Source organism: Oryx dammah, unplaced genomic scaffold (genome assembly GCF_014754425.2).
Source record: "Oryx dammah isolate SB20612 unplaced genomic scaffold, SCBI_Odam_1.1 HiC_scaffold_4, whole genome shotgun sequence".
Lineage (NCBI taxonomy): Eukaryota > Metazoa > Chordata > Mammalia > Artiodactyla > Bovidae > Oryx > Oryx dammah.
The window spans coordinates 21,539,105-21,556,604 of NW_024070188.1; the positions used below are offsets into that span (position 1 = coordinate 21,539,105).

Consider the following 17,500-nt stretch of genomic DNA (forward strand, 5'->3'; position numbering starts at 1 on the left):
GCAATAATGAAAACCAACTAATTACGTGTGTAAAATTTAAACCAAAAACTGGCAATCCAGGTAAAAAAACATAGGAAGCATACAAAGAGCATCACAACACTGGTGGTGGACACAAATGTTCTTTTTGTTTAGTTGCTGAGTCATGTCCGGCACTTTTGTGACCCGACGGACTGCAGCCCTCCAGGCTTCTAAGTCCGTGGGGATTCTTCAGGCAAGTACACTGGAGAGGTTTGTCATTTCCTTCTCCAGGGGATCTTCCCAACCCAGGTATATAACCCTCATCTGCTGCTTCAGAGGCAGATTCTCTACCACTGAGCCACCTGGGAAGCCCAGACATGAATGTATATCTGATAAATAAAGAGCAGTAGAATATTGTTGGATGGAATGTTGGAAAAGAGCTATGATAATGATTTTCTCAGACTTAATCTTATTTTATTAATGCTAATCAGCATTTAATATTATTGGGAAATTAACATATTAAAGAATAAGCTTCCTGGGAATTATCCTTATCAGTTACAACATTCAAAACAGTGAAGAATGGGCACATATTAAATATATCTATTAATTTTGGGAATGAAGAATGAATAATCAGAGGAAGGAAATATGGAAATAGTATATCAAAATGTAGATTTGAAAACAGTAGGGAAAGACTAAATGCTAAAATCATATTGGATCAATTGGCCAATCTCATTGGCAATTATTATGCAATAGTCATATTTCAAATCACCTGTGATATCTGATATAATTTATAATTAAATGTAAAAAAGAAAAACAGAGAGAAAAACTGGAAAGTATTTGCACAATCTTTCTGGCTGGGAAGTGTTTATTAACAAAACTTGACAGCAAGATACTATGAAGGAAAGATTGTTAAGTTGGTTACATGAAATTAAATGTGTTCAGCAAGTTTTAAAGGTAAACTGTTAAGTAGAACAATAAATGCTTCAAGCAAACAGTAAATAAAGTCAAATTTTAAGAAAGATAGGCAAAGGATATATAGGATATTTCAAGGCCTGGAAATAAACAGAAAGGGGCTCAAGTTTATTAAAACCAAAAGGACTACAGTTACTCACGAATAAGATAATTCTTACCTAACGCATTAGCAAAGATTTATAATTTCATTCTTTGGAGAGTGTATAAGGAAAAACACATTCTTATATGCTATTTGATGAAGTGTCAGTGATAGATTTTATAAGACAAGTAGATAATACCTACCAACATTTAAAAATTTGGACATCTAAAGCTGAAATTTTCACTTTTAGGGAAACACTTCACCAGAACAAAATAAGTGTGAAGATCTATAAGACTGCTTGTTGCAATATGGTACAGACATTTTCTAAAACTTAACCTGTTTATCAATTCACAATCATATATATTGTATATATAGTCATAGAATAAAATCCTACTAAATTGTTAAAGGCTTCCCTGGTGTCTCAGAGGGTAAAGCGTCTGCCTACGATGCAGGAGACCTGGGTTCAATCCCTGGGTCAGGAAGATCCCCTGGAGAAGGGAATGGCAACCCACTCCAGTTCTCTTGCCTGGAAAATCCCATGGACTGAGAAACCTGGTAGGCTACAGTCCATGGGGTTGCAAAGAGTCGGACACGACTGAGCAACTTCACTTTCACTTTCAAATTGTTAAAGACAATAGAATTTTATGTGATGGAAAATAATTTTTGCTATATGTTTTATAATTACATGGCAAACAATGTTTTTGAGATCCCAATCCATGTATATAGTTACAATTTCATATACAGGTTTAATGTGTAAGGTAATATTTTTAGTTGGTGGGGTATAGCAGGTACCAGGGCTTCGCTCGTAGCTCAGGTGGTAAAGAATCCACCTGCAATGCAGGAGACCCTGGTTTGATTCCTGGGTCAGAAAGGTCCCCTGGAGAAGAGGTAGGCTTCTCCAGCATTCATGGGCTTCCCTGTTGGTTTAGACTCTAAAGAATCCACCTGCAACATGGGAGCACTGGGTTCAATCTCTGGGTTGGGAAGATCCCCTGGAGGAGGGCATGGCAACCCACTCACTCCAGCATTCTTGCCTGGAGAATCCCCATGGACAGAAGAGCCTGATGGGCTACAATCCATGGGGTTGTGAAGAGTCGGACAGGACTGAGAGACTAAGAACAATATCAGAAAGATTATAATTTAATCACATTAGAAGGAATGTGAATGAGTGGGTTTGGGAGGACATTATGTAAAGAAACCATTTTTGTTTGTTCAAAAGGTTCATGAGCTATTTGTCTGACATACTTTAGCTTTTTTGTTCTTGAGACCTTTTGGTGCTAAATAGTATGCGATGTGGGAAGTAAAGAGGCGAGGGGATGGTCTCTTCTCATAGTCTATTTTGTGCATATTGTATTCCAGGAAGGGGCTTCTGTCAATTGTTTCCACAAGTTCAGTTCTGTTACGATGTCCCTCATAGTAAATCAAGCTTAATATCTGCTGAGTCCAGATGGTACCTGTAAAAATACATATCTTGTTTTCAACCTTGAATTACTTTTTAACAATAAATGTCAATAATAATGCCATCCATCTCAAAATTAGTTGAAGCAGTTTCTTTCTTTTAACCACCCTAAAGACATCAGTGAATTCATCCAAGTTTTCTGTTGGTTTGTGTTTTACATTAAAATTATTAGAGATGATATCAAGGACTTTTACTTCCTTTTTCACTCTGAAGACCTGTGGAGTTTCTGATTCCATAATAGTAGTGAATCAGATCCATGCTTCAGCTCTTTCTGTTTCCTCTACTTCAAGTAAAGTCTGTTTCCAAAATTTTCTCTAACTCTGTTTCCCTTTCCTTAGTCTCCTTTCTTTTTTAAAAAAATTAATATATTTATTTTAATTGGAGGCTAATTACTTTACAGTATAATAGTGGGTTTTGCCATACATTGACATGAGTCAGCCACGGGTGTACATGTGTCCCCCATCCTGAGCCCCCTCTCCCACCTCCCTCCCCATCCCATCCCTCAGGGTTGTCCCAGTGCACCCAATTTGAGTGTGCTGTTTCATGCATTGAACTTGGACTGGTAATCTATATCACATATGGTAATATACATGTTTCAATGCTATTTTCTCAAACTGTCCCACCCTTGCCTTCTCCCACAGAGTCAAAGAGTCTGTTCTTTATATCTGTGTCTCTTTTGCTGTCTTGCATATAGAAGCTTTGTCGTTTAAAAGAATAGACAAATTAAGAGCTCAAGACCTCTTTCACTTTTTTTTTGCTTACTTATTATTTCTTGACAAAATACTTGGACAAAATTAAGGATAAAGGAAAAACTAGATATGGACTTCAGTGTTAGAACTAAAACTAGACACATTGAGATGCCACTGACAACTAAGGGAGTAAAAATAATCACCAAATCAGAGGTGTTAATAAGTTGTGCAGAGTGGGAGAATCCAGGGGTAAAGGGATGTATTACTATTTCAGGGAAGTAAACAAGGTCATGAATTTCAAAGCAGATGGTAAAGGGAAGAGTTGGGGTATTTTCGTAAAAATCAGGAATGTTTTTAATTCCATTGACTTAGATTCCAATATGTCTTTGAGAACATTATTCACTTCATACAACATTGTTTCAGTGGCCCTGGTCATCTTATGTTCTAAACAGTGTAATATAAAAAATTGTCTGATATGAAAAATTGTGTCTGACTCTTCAGGATCCCATGGACTGTAGCCCACTAGGCTCCTCTGTCTATGGAATTCTCCAGGCAAGAATACTGGAGTGGGTAGTCGTTCCTTTCTCCAGGGGATCTTGCCACCCCAGGAATCAAACCCAGGTCTCCTACATTGCAGGCAGATTCATTACCATCTAAGCCATCAGGGAAGCCCAATATAGAAAAAAACAAGTTGTAAAAATTTCATGTTGAGGACAATTTGTCCTAGAGAAATTTATTTTCTTATTATATGGAAAGTGTTAGTTGCTCAACTGTGTCCAACTCTTTGCGACCCTCTGAACTGTAGCCTGCCTGGCTCCTCTGTTAATGGAATTCTCCAAGCAAGAATACTGGAGTAGGTTGCCATTTCCTTCTCCAAGGAATCTTCCCAACCCAGGGACTGAACCCAGGTATCCTGCATTGCAAGCAGATTCTTTACTGTCTGAGCTGCTGGGGTTTCTTATTATATGGAAATACAAAGCAATTAGAGAACTTTGAAATCATGAATTAGTTCTGGCTGAGATATGCTCCTAACAAAAATCCTGCTTTTTTTTTTTTTAATGTATTTTCTTCATTCTCAGACTAAGGGCAGCATTTAATAAGTGTCTTCTCTTGGCTTCCTATTTGGTTTCTTCATAGGTGCTAACAGAGATGACAATATAAGCACTTCAAATGACCTTATAGTTGCATGAGATTTGTTTAACTCTTCTTCTGATCCTGAATGGTTACCTAATAGTTGGCTGGGCTCATGTCAAAGTCTGGATAGGAGTACATCTGTCCACATGTATTACCAAACCAAAGTAAAGAATGAAACAGGTGGCCACTCCTCAGACTTACCAGATTTGGGGTATGTAATGATGAAGACATCATCATCTCTAATTTCAAAGTCATCTAGATTTTCTAGAAAGTCAATATCAACCAAAGAACGTTCAAAATTATACCCTTTAAATTTCAATAAATATTTGTCTTCATCATCCATAATTTATCACCTACAAGTAAAAACAGATAGAATACAATTCAATTTCTTAGTATTTACAATAATGACTAAGACTTCCTGAATTTTCAATATGGATCAACTTGTTTACCAGAGAAACCAGCTTACATATAGTATGTCGTTTAATCTTCACAGGAACCCTTTCTTGCTAGAGGTATTGTTATTACCACTGTGTTAAAGATGAGGAAAGGAAGATATTAAGTTAAAGTGCTTGCCTTGAAGGCAATATTTTCATGATTTCAAACATACAGATGAGTAAATCAGCAAACTGCTCAAGGTGGCCCAGTTACCAGAGCTGCAAGATTTTGAGAGGAGGACAGGCAGAAAGGCCAGGGTCTTGAAATGGAAGAAATAGGCTGCAAGTGTCAGACATTTTTTATCTCTCTCTTAAGCAGCAGGAGGAAACAAACTACAAGTGTTAGATATTTCCCCTTCTCTATAGAAATTTTAAAAGGGGTTTCTTTTAAAAAGTGATTTCTTTTAAAATTCTGTGTTGACATAAGGAGGACACCTGCTTCCACCAGAACTTAACTTTTCTCAAACCTTGAGCTAACCAATGCATTTTTCTTATGGAAATGTTTATCTTAAGCTATGTTAATGAACTATGTATTTATCCTAGACTCTGTCTTCAAGTCAGTTCTTGCCTAAGACTCAGAACTGACTTTGACAAACCAGTATGTTTTACTCAAGCAAATGTTCTCTTAAGCTATGTTAATGAGACTGTATTTGCTTGGATACCTACCTTTCTTCAAGATTCATGTCAATCTTTTTGTGGTCCAGGACAACTTACACTGTGCCAATGTTATCTCAAAATGCATGTTGTGGGTGAGGGGCCTGGTGCCATTCATGAGTTTTGAGACATTTCCTTTTTTTAATTAGCTAACTGCTAGTAGCTATATAACATCCTGCTAAAGACTAGCAGGGGGCACTCTTTCTGCCCCCTTCTGATGGCTGTGTTAGAAGCTTTCTCTATCTCTTTTATACTTTAATAAAACATTATTACACAAAAGCTCCGAGCAGTCAAATTTTGCCGCTGGCCCGGATTGAATTCTTCTCCTCTGGAGGCCAAGAATCCCAGTGTCTTTCATGGCTCAGCAACAACCTTTCAATTTGATCCCAGACAATTTGGCAACAGAGTCCATGCTCTTAAACATTTTATCATACAGTTTCCTATGATCTTATATGTTTACACATTACATGCTTTTCATTGTTTTAGAAGTAGACATTTCTTTAATGAATGTACTTTTAACTTCTCTTTTTCTTCTGGAACATGAAGAATCTGCTATGTCTGAAAGAAGCTTTTGAGGTTCTTGGATCTGATATGCTCTATCAGATGAATTGTGATGATTTACATTGGAAATATTGCTTCATATAGTTGTAAGATCCTATTTGGTAATTATTATATTTTCCAATAGAAGTTTTATGTTTTTTTAAATCAAAATTCTGAAATAAGTCTAAAAAAGAAAATGAAAGCAAAAATTGAAAGCAGTCTAAAGATACATCTTCATAAATCATGCCTGCCAAACATTTCTTCATTAGCTCTGGCAGAGAAATCTATTCTATTTTTAAATCTATATCTAAGACTTTATTATTAATATTTTTTTTTGTCAGGAAGTAAGATTTGCTGATGGGTCTGAGTGAGGAAAGGACAGGGCCCTTGTCCAGGGGCCCTTTATTAGGGAGAAATCTATTTCTAATTGTTAAATAGATAAGGGAATCCAAGAAGTTCTAATATTATATTTAGAGCCAGCATATATTTCAGTTATGTACTTTTTAAAAATTTCTGTGCACACTAGAAAATGAATTTGTTAAGAATTTTGCAAATACAGCTTAATCACAAAACAACATTTAATCCTTTCAGACAATCTAACTCATTTGATCACTGCTGTTGTTGTTTAGTCACTAAGTGGTATCTGATTCTTTTGTGACCCAATGAACTATAGCCTGCCAGGCTTCTCTGTCTATGGGGTTTTTCAGGCAAGGATACTGGAGTGTGTAGCCGTTTTCTTCTTCAAGGGATGTTCCCAACCCAGGGATTGAACCTCCATCTCCTGCATTGCATGCAGATTCTTTACACTGAACCCCCTGAGAAAGACCACCTTATCATTAAAGGGAGATAAAAGTTGGGCTTAGTTTGCTAAGGAAGAGAAAAAAAATCACCTGTATTAGAATCACCCAGGAGTCTGGACAAGCTTTCCTATTGTAGGCCCTATTTCAGACTGGCAGAATCAGAATTTCTGGGGAGTTTAACTTGGAAATCTGCATTTTAATAACCTAGCCTTTCCAAAGATGAGAATCAAAATAATATTAATTCACTATTTTTGTTTCAATTGATGTTTTATCTCAACTTTCAGAGAAACCTTTGGGGCATGCTGCTTTGCAATACAGGAGATGTGGGTTCAATCCCTGGGTGGAAAAGATGACCTGGAGAAGAAATGGCAACCCACTCCAGAATTCTTGCCTGGGAAATCGCATAGATAGAGAAGCCTAATGCGTTATAGTCCATGGGGTCACAAAAGACTGGGACAAGACTTGGCGAATAAACAACAACAACAACAACAATTTGCCTCTCAATTGAAGATTCCGTTAGAGTTCTACCAACCTCCTAGTAGTATCTCACTCAAGTTGCAGTCCACAGAACCTCAACTATTGAGGACTGAGAACAGAATAGACTGATAACCTGCAAAGAATGGTTTTAACATCTGTAGAGCTATTTTGACATTGGCATCACAAAGATGCCATGAAAAACCATGAAGAATTCATATTGTGAAGTGTGTTGTGGCAGCATGTTTACTGTATAACATAGACCAATGCAGAAGTTCATAGACAGAAAATATAGTTGAAGGGCAAGCAAAGGTGAAAATGAGCCACTATCACAAACCACTTGACACCTCATAGTGCCCCAAACAGCCGCCTAGAAAACACAAATTCCCGACACTGAATGTTAAGAAAAGTTGCAAGTGTATCAGGCAGTCCACACAACCATTCTGAACACCACTTCTTTGCTATTAATAGTTCAGTCTGTCTTGCACAGCTTTAAGAGAAAATCATGAGTTGTTTGTCACAGATGCAAGAGAAGAGTTGGTCATGCGGCGGATTCATACAGGATCTCAGCGTTGGCAAAATTTGTATATATCTTCATGATGAATATAGGAGAAAGTGACAGTAGAGAGAAAGGACATCTTGTTTCTCCTTATTCTTGCACCGAAGTCTAAAATAAAAGAAGGGGGAAAAAAAACCCAGCAAACCAAGGAGAAAAAATTAAATGTGTTTGTGTGCTGAAGAGAGGGTAAGACTTGAAAGAGGCTAAGTCTACCCTGTTACTACTCACTGTTAGAGGTGAATTGATGAAGCAGGATTCACTCTGATACAACCTTAGGGATGTTAGGTATTGACGTGTTGCTGAGGAAGAAATACTCTTTGCAGAGTTTGATTTGACCAATGAGTAGTGTTCTAGAATGTCAGCTGGTAGCCCAGTGTGGATAAACAAATTGAACAAGAATCTGTTGACATTAGGGAAAGGATATCAGGTTGCCCAGAAAAGTAGTCAAAACTGTCAGAGATACTAAAGAGAAATGTAGGTAGCCAGTAAGTCATGGTTACTTAACTTTGAGAACTGTACAACACACAAAAGGATGTATAATATTTGAAAGCTATAGAAACAACTTTGTTGGGCCTGAAGGGAAGTTAGTAAAATCTTTTAGATATATCTCAGAGGGCAGGTGTGCATTCTTCACTTCTTTATATCACCCCATGTAAAACTGCCTATGGAAATATCCAAAAGCCTTATTAGTTAACTGACTATTTAAATCAGTTTTTCAAAATGCCCAGACTTGTCCATCACTTAAATGATGCCTTTCATTGCTCTTTTTTTTTTTTATTAGATGTTACAGAAGATTCAACCCATCTTTTTTATATTCTACATGATTAACATTTGTCTCAGATCTGTGCAAACATCTCTTTGGAGTTTTCACTCATTATTCTGTTAGCTAACCTGCATAAGCTGCTCTTCAATAATGATTCTCAGGTTTCCACGAAACCCAGTATTTGATCCTACAGGAAATTTTTAATCCTTTCAATGTACAAATCTTCACAGGTATGAGCTAGTGTTTAATCTGAGGGTGAGTTAAGCTTCTAAATGTTCCATCTGTCTGGTTTCTTACAATGTTTGCAAATTAAACATTAATCCTTTTTGTGAGAGTAACATAGCCTTAAAGATAAAAATCAAGGATAAAAGAATTGTTATTAAAATTAATATCTCAGTCAAGAATTTTTGAATGTACAACATGAATTTTCATTAAACTAAATACTTGAGGGGTCTTTTGAGATGCTCTGAGCTCTTTCCCGCATTATTTCTAGATTAGTCTGCAGTAACACAAGTTTAAAAAAAATAGTGCTGCATCAGTGATCAAAAGCATTGTTTTAGTTGTCTCATTTATATACCAAAGAATGACATGGTTCATGTAGAAAGTAAGAATATTAGTAATCTTTTTTCCCATGGAACTTTCCAAGGCTTACTGAAATCTTAGCTTTCTAAGGTTTTGGATGATACTATAATTGTCTGTTCAAAATATTAACTAAAGGTAAAATGGAAGAAAGAATTTAGAAAGTCCTATATAGTTGTGATATAGTAAGTGGTTTCTCTTCCTCACTTCAAATAATCACTTCATCTTTTTTTCTATGTCCTTTGAGGTAAGTGGGAGCACATTATTTCATATCATCTCAGACTGTACCATTTTATATTTCCTATGTCTGTCTGCTAGGGGACATAAAAGCTATGAAAAGTCAGAGCAGTGAGCACAAATAAAACCAAGATCTTGGTTTCTCAATACCAATCTCTATTTATAGAAATCAGGAGAAATGACTAATTACAGAGATGAGGCAAAGAAAATGCAAATGAGTTTGGATCATCTTATTATGCCAGAAAGAAAAGTATACAAACAATCTTGGAGACATGTCAAAAGGACACGAGAACCAGCCTTGAAACTGGTCAGATGTTCCAGCATCTGACCAATTCTGGAACAATTTGAATCTTAAACCCTTTCTTCCATTTTGCCTTTAGTTAACATTTTGAACAGACACATAAGTCACAGTGGTAAGATAATACCTTATTTCTAAAACTGGAAACTTAGTTATAATTATAGAATTACCAACTTCTATATTTTATACTAAAATAATAAATGACAGCCTAATATTGTATATTACCATTTTTATCCCAACTTCTTGGCATGCCCCCAGACTCCTGTGTTCTTTCTCATTGATATGAATTCAGGGTGCAGGTGAGAGGTCCAGTTTCTCACTTGGGAGTGTGGACTGTAATGTATGAGGTGTAATACTTGGGCAATAGTCCTGATTATTGATAATGTTACTGGTCCTCTGAGCACACAAGCCCGTTATTTTCCATTGGTCAGACTGCGTGTATCCGACTAGTTTCCCACTTTTCATTTAAGTACTTCTTTTTGTGTGTTCTTTATTGCAAAGAAACCCTTCACTGAGTCCATGTGAAAGAATCCCTAAGGGGGGACTCCTCTGGCTGTCCAGTGGTTAAGACTGTGCTTCTACTTCAGGGGGCACAGGTTTGATCCCTGCCTGGGGAACTAAGATACAGCATGCATGCCATGTAGCCTGGACAGAAAAAAAAGTCACTAAGGTTCATCTTAAAGGAGGACATGCCATTTTTAGTTGCAAGGTTCCCCCTTTCTGGAAGTGGTCCTTATGGTGGTCCTACTTTTTCCATACAGCATTTACTGCCTTCATAGATGCCATTACTCCAAGGTTCAAAGGTTTTAAAAGGAGAAAAAGACAGTTTGCTTAAGAAGGGGATTGCCCCCATTTCCTTCTCTAACCATCCCTTTAAAAGGCAGATGGCAAGTGAACAAAGGGGTAGCTTAGCATTTCTATCATCCTCATAGAAACTGATGAGCTCTTGCTATGGGGCTTAAATCAAATCAACATTCTGGGATAGGCAGAGTTACGAATCTTCTCCCAAGAAGTTCCCCCATTCTACACAACTATGCATGTGTTTGCCTTCCAAGGCAAAAAAGGACTTTGCAATGTAATTAAGGTTACTAATTCAGTTCAGTTCAGTTCAGTCACTCAGTCGTGTCTGACTCTTTGTGACCCCATGAATCACAGCATGCCAGGCCTCCCTGTCCATCACCATCTCCCAGAGTTCACTCAGACTCACGTCCATCGAGTCGGTGATGCCATCCAGCCATCTCATCCTCTGTCATCCCCTTCTCCTCCTGCCCCCAATCCCTCCGAAAGTCTTTTCCAGTGAGTCAACTCTTCGCATGAGGTGGCCAAAGTACTGGAGTTTCAGCTTTAGCATCATTCCTTCCAAAGAAATCCCAGGGCTGATCTCCTTCAGAATGGACTGGTTGGATCTCCTTGCAGTCCAAGGGACTCTCAAGAGTCTTCTCCAACACCACAGTTCAAAAGCATCAATTGTTCAGCGCTCAGCTTTCTTCACAGTCCAACTCTCGCATCCATACATGACCACTGGAAAAACCATAGCCTTGACTAGACTGTCATAACTTTTCTTCCAAGGAGTAAGCATCTTTTAAATTCACGGCTGCAGTCCCATCTGCGGTGATTTGCTGATGTTAATTAAAGTTGGGAGACTATCCTGGCTTATCCATTTGGGCTCAATGTGATTCAGTGAACCTGTGGGGCAGAAGAGGAAGGTGAAAGGAAAGTCAGCAAGATTTGAAGCACAGGAGGGATTCAAGAGGCCATAGCTTGTTAGAAGATGAAGGGGCCACCTGTCAAGTAAACAGTTTTGCAACCACAACTAACTAAGTTCTCCTAACAACCTGAATGCACTTGGTAGTGGGTTCCCCCCCGCCCACAGAGTATTCAAAAAGAAATAAAATTTGGCCAACTCTTTGATTTTAGCCTTGGTGATTTTAAGCAAAGAACCTAGCCATCATGCTGGAGCTTTTGTCTACAGAACTCTGAGATAATAAATGGGTGATATTTTAAACTATAGGCTTGTTATGTAGTAACACAAACTAAAGCTCACTATATTTATTATTCAACACACTTCAGTGCTTTAGTTATTGTCAATGTCACTATTAAAAGTGGAGTGTCCAGAAACTACCTATCAGTCGGACAGCTGATACAAGGCTGAGCTGTGAACGTTCAGGACCTGGGATTATATAGTATTAATAGATAAGAACAACTTCGGCTTCATGCGAAGAGGAGCCCTGGTGTCTAATTGCATTTCTATGAATTACTAATTGCATGTCAGGTTATTTAATCTAAGTTTCAGTTTCCACAGTTGTAAAACATTGGGAATTAATAGATACTGTAAGGCCAGGTTCAGCATTCTAGGATTTCCCTGGTGTCTCAGATGGTAAAGCATCCAACTGCAGTGTGGGAGACCTGGGTTCTATCGCTGGGTTGGGAAAATCCCCTGGAGGAGGAAATGGCAATTCACTCCAGTAGATTTGCCTGGGAAATCCCATGGACAGAGGAGACTGGCAGGCTCCTGTTCACGGGGTTGCAAAGAGTTGGATACAATTGATTGACTTTCACTTTCACACTATTCTAAAGCAAGAATACTTGGAAATCAGTTCTAAGTTCAACTGCAAAATTGTGTGTCCAAATTTTATTACCAAAAAAATTGGGGATGTCATAATTTGATACCTTATTTATCACTTATTTATCAACTTGTTCACATTCTCTCATTTATCTCTAGTCATTTCAATGACTGCATAATAAATTTAGGTGTAGGTTTCAATTTCCTTGAAGACAGGGACCAGTTGTTTGTTCCCATGTGACCTCAGGGTCTAGAACAGAGTGAGCAGCCAGTAAATACTTATTCAGTGAAAATAAATAATTTGATTGTCTTTATCATATCCTCCTAATAAGATCACAGGATTGCAAATGTATAAAATCCACAAAGATTCTATATCACTGCCCTTTCAAAATTTTTTTATTAGCAAATAGTTGATTTACAATGTTGTATTAGTTTCACGTGTACAGCAAAGTGAAATCAGTTATACATATATATGTATCCACTCTTTTTTGCAGGATTCTTTTCCCATGTAGGTTATTATAGAATATTGAGTAGAGTTCCCTGTGCTATAAATCACTGTGCTTTTCCTGAAAATGATTACAGTTAATGTAATTCACCACATATTATTCATCTCTTTTGCTGGCATGTTCCATATTGTTGACCAGTGTGAACATTATTCTTAAAGAGACAGGAAAACCAGACCACCTGACCTGCCTCCTGAGAAACCTGTATGCAGGTCAAGAAGCAACAGTTAGAACTGGACATGGAACAACAGACTGGTTCCAAATCAGGAAAGGAGTACGTCAAGGCTGTATATTGTCACCCTGCTTACTTAACTTATATGCAGAGTTAAATGCTGCATGAGAAATGCTGGGCTGGAGGAAGCACAAGCTGGAATCACGATTGCTGGGAGAAATATCAATAACCTCAGATATGCAGATGACACCACCCATATGGCAGAAAGTGAAGAAGAATAAATAGCCTCTTGATGAAAATGAAAGAGGAGTGTGAAAAAATTGGCTTAAAACTCAATATTCAAAAAACAGATCATGGCATCCGGACCCATCACTTCATGGCAAATAGATGGGGAAACAATGGAAACAGTGATTGATTTTATTTTCTTGGGCTCCAAAATCACTGCAGATGGTGACTGCAGCCATGAAATTAAAGGACACTTACTTCTTGGAAGAAAAGCTATGACCAACCAAGAGAGCACATTATAAAGAGACGTTATTTTACCAACAAAGGTCCATCTAGTCAAAGCTATGGTTTTTCCAGTGGTCATGTATGGATGTGAGAGTTGGACTGTGAAGAAAGCTGAGTGCCGAATAACTGATGCTTTTGAACTGTGGGGTTGGAGAAGACTCTTGAGAACCCCTTGGACTGCAAGGAGATCTAACCAATCCAACCTAAAGGAAATCAGTCCTGAATATTCCTTGGAAAGACTGATGTTGAAGCTGAAACTCCAATACTTTGGCCACCTGATGCGAACAACGGACTCATTTGAAAAGACCCTGATGCTGGGAAAGATTGAAGGCAGGAGGAGAAGGGCACGACAGAGGGCGAGCTGTTTGGATGACATCACTGACTCGATGAACATGGGTTTGAGCAAGTTCCAGAAGTTGGTGACAGACAGGGAAGCCTGCCATGCTGCAGTTCATGGGGTCACAAAGAGTCAGAAACAACTGAGTGAATGAACTGAACTGAACTGATGAACGTTATGCACTAGGGTTGTTTGAATTTCAATTCTGTGCGTCACTGTAGGTTAGTCCTCAATTGTGCAATTCTTAGCCCTTGAGTTTCTTAATGAGAATTGTAAATAATACTTCTCTGATTGCAGTCATTATAGTACACATATTCTTTGCCCCCAAGAACTAAATGGCACACTCAAACAGATGAATGTTTAATAAACATTGACTCTTTACATTGATGTGGGCTGATAGCAGGGAACCCTCAAGGATACTCAGGGTGATTTTTCTTTCAGTTTTTAGGGCTGATTTGTTGATAAAAGCACACACTCCAAAAGCTCAGAGAAGGGAGGCAGAACTTCCAAATATCAGATGTGGAGCTTGGAAGATTCTCACCCTCAAAGAAATGGCAACTCTAGGCACAATTATCAAAAAAGCAACCATTTATTTCATGTATCTGGAAACTGAGAAAAGGCTTAGGACAAATTGTGAAGTATTTCTTTAAGAAAAACTATTGAATCTCAGTAACAGTAAATGATTCAGTAGCATTTTAACATGGTGATGATCCATTCTTTCTGGAAAATTTTGTAACTTGGAGGTTCTATGAAACTTACTGACTTGAGGGAGCTGACCCAATTTGGCATAAAGCTTGAAAAAGCGCCACGGTCAGGGGCATTGTTGAAAACAGTCATAATCTCGGTGGTCACAACCATTCAGGGAAGGTCAGTATTGCAGCTGTGATACTGGCTGGTCAAGCAACAGAACAGCTGGAAACCTAACAGAAAAATCCGAAGAATGAGACAGCCATAGTGGAGTTTGGTAATCAACCATACATTTCTTGGAGTTTGGGAGTCTGGACATGTGGATATGAGCATATGTACACATAGGAAAGATTGAGCAGTCTCTAACTATCAACTTTTCCCTAGTGAATATGATATCCTGTGCTAGAAGAAGGTAAAAACCATGGAATATTTGTAAACTGCCTTGACTTTGAATGTACATGCCAACCCACATATACCTCAGCAAAAAGGTAGAAACCTTACTAACTCAAGATGTTCACATACAACTTATGACCCTTACCGCCTTATCATTAAGCCAGGCTGACCCAGGGTTGACACCTAGGAAGCCAGACTTACAAATAAACATGAGAATTCAAAATAAATAAATAAACACAAGAGACATCAATGAACATTTCAGGAAAGAAGATTCAAATTAGTGAAAGCATGTCACCAAACAAAAAAATAGCCAACAATAACAACCAAAAACAAATAAGCCAGTGTAGGGGGCAGGTGGAGGTAAAAGAATCAAGACTTTAACACATAAACTTCATTAGCAATTAAGCAAATTTTTCCTCAAAGAAAAGCTTAGTCCAGTATGGCATCCTTCGTGAATTCTATTAGACATTTAGAGAAGAATTTCCACATTCTTTGAGGAAATAAAGAAGATGGAACTTTACCCAAATCATTCTCTGAGTGTGATATTACTCTGCTACCAAAGCTAGACAAAGACAGTATAAGAAATGAAATTATAAACCAACGTCCCTAGTAATTAAAGATACAAAATCCTTAAACAATTACTATCAAATGAATCCAGCAACAAACAAAAAGGATTATAAATTAAAACCCACTGAAATTCATTCCAGAAATGAAATATTGGGTAAATGTGTGAAATTCAACCAATATAATACATTATGCTAATAGAATAAAGGAGAAATGCCACATGAATACCTCAATTGATGTAATACAAAACCATGTGACAAAATCCAACACCCACTCATGATTAACAAAAACAAACAAAACTCTCACCAAATTTGGAATAGAAGGGAACTTCCTCAAGCTGACAAAGAGCATCTATAAAAAAATCTACTGGTAAGCATAATGACGAAAAACTGAATGCTTCCAAGTGTAGGAACAAAGTGATGATGTCCACTCTCACAAGTTCTGTTCAATATGTTACTAGACGTTCTCACCAGAAAAGAAAATCAGTACACAAAAATTAACTGCATGCCTCCAGATGAGCAATAAACAGTCCAACAAAAATAATTCCATTCACGGTATCAGCAAAAGTACTAAAACACTTGGGTACAACTTTTAACAGAGAAATGCAAGATATACTCTCAAAACTATAGCATTGTGGAAGAAAATGAAAGAAAATCTAAATAAAAGAAGCATTCCATGTTCATGGGACTGAAAAAATTACTATTTTTTAACATTTATAACAAAATTTTTATGGAAATTAGCAGAACCTAGAATAGTTGTTTTTTTTTTTTTTTTTAAGTTCTGAAGAATAGCAGCAAAGTTGGAAGACATACTCTTCCTAACTGAATTCTGAATTCAAAACTTTATGTAAAAGAACAGTAATAAACATAATGCAGTACAAGTGTAAAGGTAGACATATATGTAAATGGAATAGAATTGAGACTTTGGAAATAAACTTCTGTACTTATGCTGAATTTATTCCCTAGATAGCTGCCAAGGTAATTCAATGAGAGGAAGGGAAGTCTTTTCAACAAACAGTGCTTTGAAACTTAGATATCCACCTCAGAAAGATGAATTTTGACCTTTCCCACAAACACAGAAATTACTTCAGAATGAATAGATCCTAATTCAAGAGCTAAAATGATAAAACCATGAAATAAACCTGGGAAGAATTTTCTTGACCTTATGATAGGCAAGAATTTCTTAAGACAGAAAAGGCAAGGTCCATAAAATTAAAAATGGATAATTTGGACCTCTACAAATTTCAAAAAATTTGCATTTCAAAAGCCTTGGTTAAGAAAATGGGAAGATGAGGTACAGACTAAGAGACTATTTACAAAGCATGTATTGATTAAAAAACACAAAGCCAGAAGGTTACATTCAATAGTAAGAACATAAGCAACCCAATTAACAAATGGGCAAAAGATTTAAATAGACATTTATGACAAAAATATACAAATGACTAAAGAGCACATGCAACACTTACTCGGTTATTAGAGAAATTCTATTATTCTGTTAGGAAAATGCATCTGCAAGGTTTTTGGTTGTTCTTTTTTTACTGCACAGTGGGCCATGTGAGATCTTAGTTCTCCAAGCAGGGATTAAACCTGCACCCCTCTGCAGTGGAAGGGGCAGAGTCTTAACCACTGGACCATGAGGAAAGTTCCCATAACTCTGTTGTTAGGAAAATGATAAAGCACTAGCAAAGCTGTGGATAAATGGGGATACTCACATATAGAAGGGCTGGAAATGGTACAGCCTCTTTGGAAAAAAGTTGGCATTCCCTCTTTTAGATATCTACCCAGAAGAAATTAAAATACAGATCCTTTCAAATACTTGTCCACGATTGTTCATAGCATCATTACTTATAACAGTCAGAAGTGGAACTAATTCAAATGTCTATCACCTGGTGAATAGACAAACTGTGGCATATTCATACAATGATATATTCTTTGGGGATATAAATAAACAGAATATGAATACCTGCTACAACAGGCGTGAACTGCAAAGTCCAGAAGAGACAACTCAATGGATGCAGAAAGTAGCTTAGTCTGGAAATAAGCACAAATAAGCCTGGGTTTGGGGTGTGGGGAATGGGGATTAACTATCATCAGCCTTAAGGAATTCTGGAGTTGACAAAATTGTTCTAAAGCTGAATTATGG

General features: G+C 37.4%; 1 protein-coding gene across 1 annotated transcript in view; it reads right to left on the reverse strand.

Annotated features, from left to right (window-relative positions):
- LOC120862464 (amine sulfotransferase-like) overlaps positions 1-5,055 on the reverse strand; it is a 29,568-nt gene extending 24,513 nt beyond the window's left edge. Inside the window, exons 1-2 of the mRNA XM_040238442.1 lie at positions 4,493-5,055; positions 2,255-2,463 (exon numbers count right to left, since the gene is read on the reverse strand). Of these exons, the coding sequence (XP_040094376.1) occupies positions 2,255-2,463; positions 4,493-4,634 (351 nt within the window). The 5' untranslated portion in view covers positions 4,635-5,055. The remainder of the gene's footprint in view (positions 1-2,254; positions 2,464-4,492) is intronic.
- Positions 5,056-17,500: the final 12,445 nt, after the last annotated feature.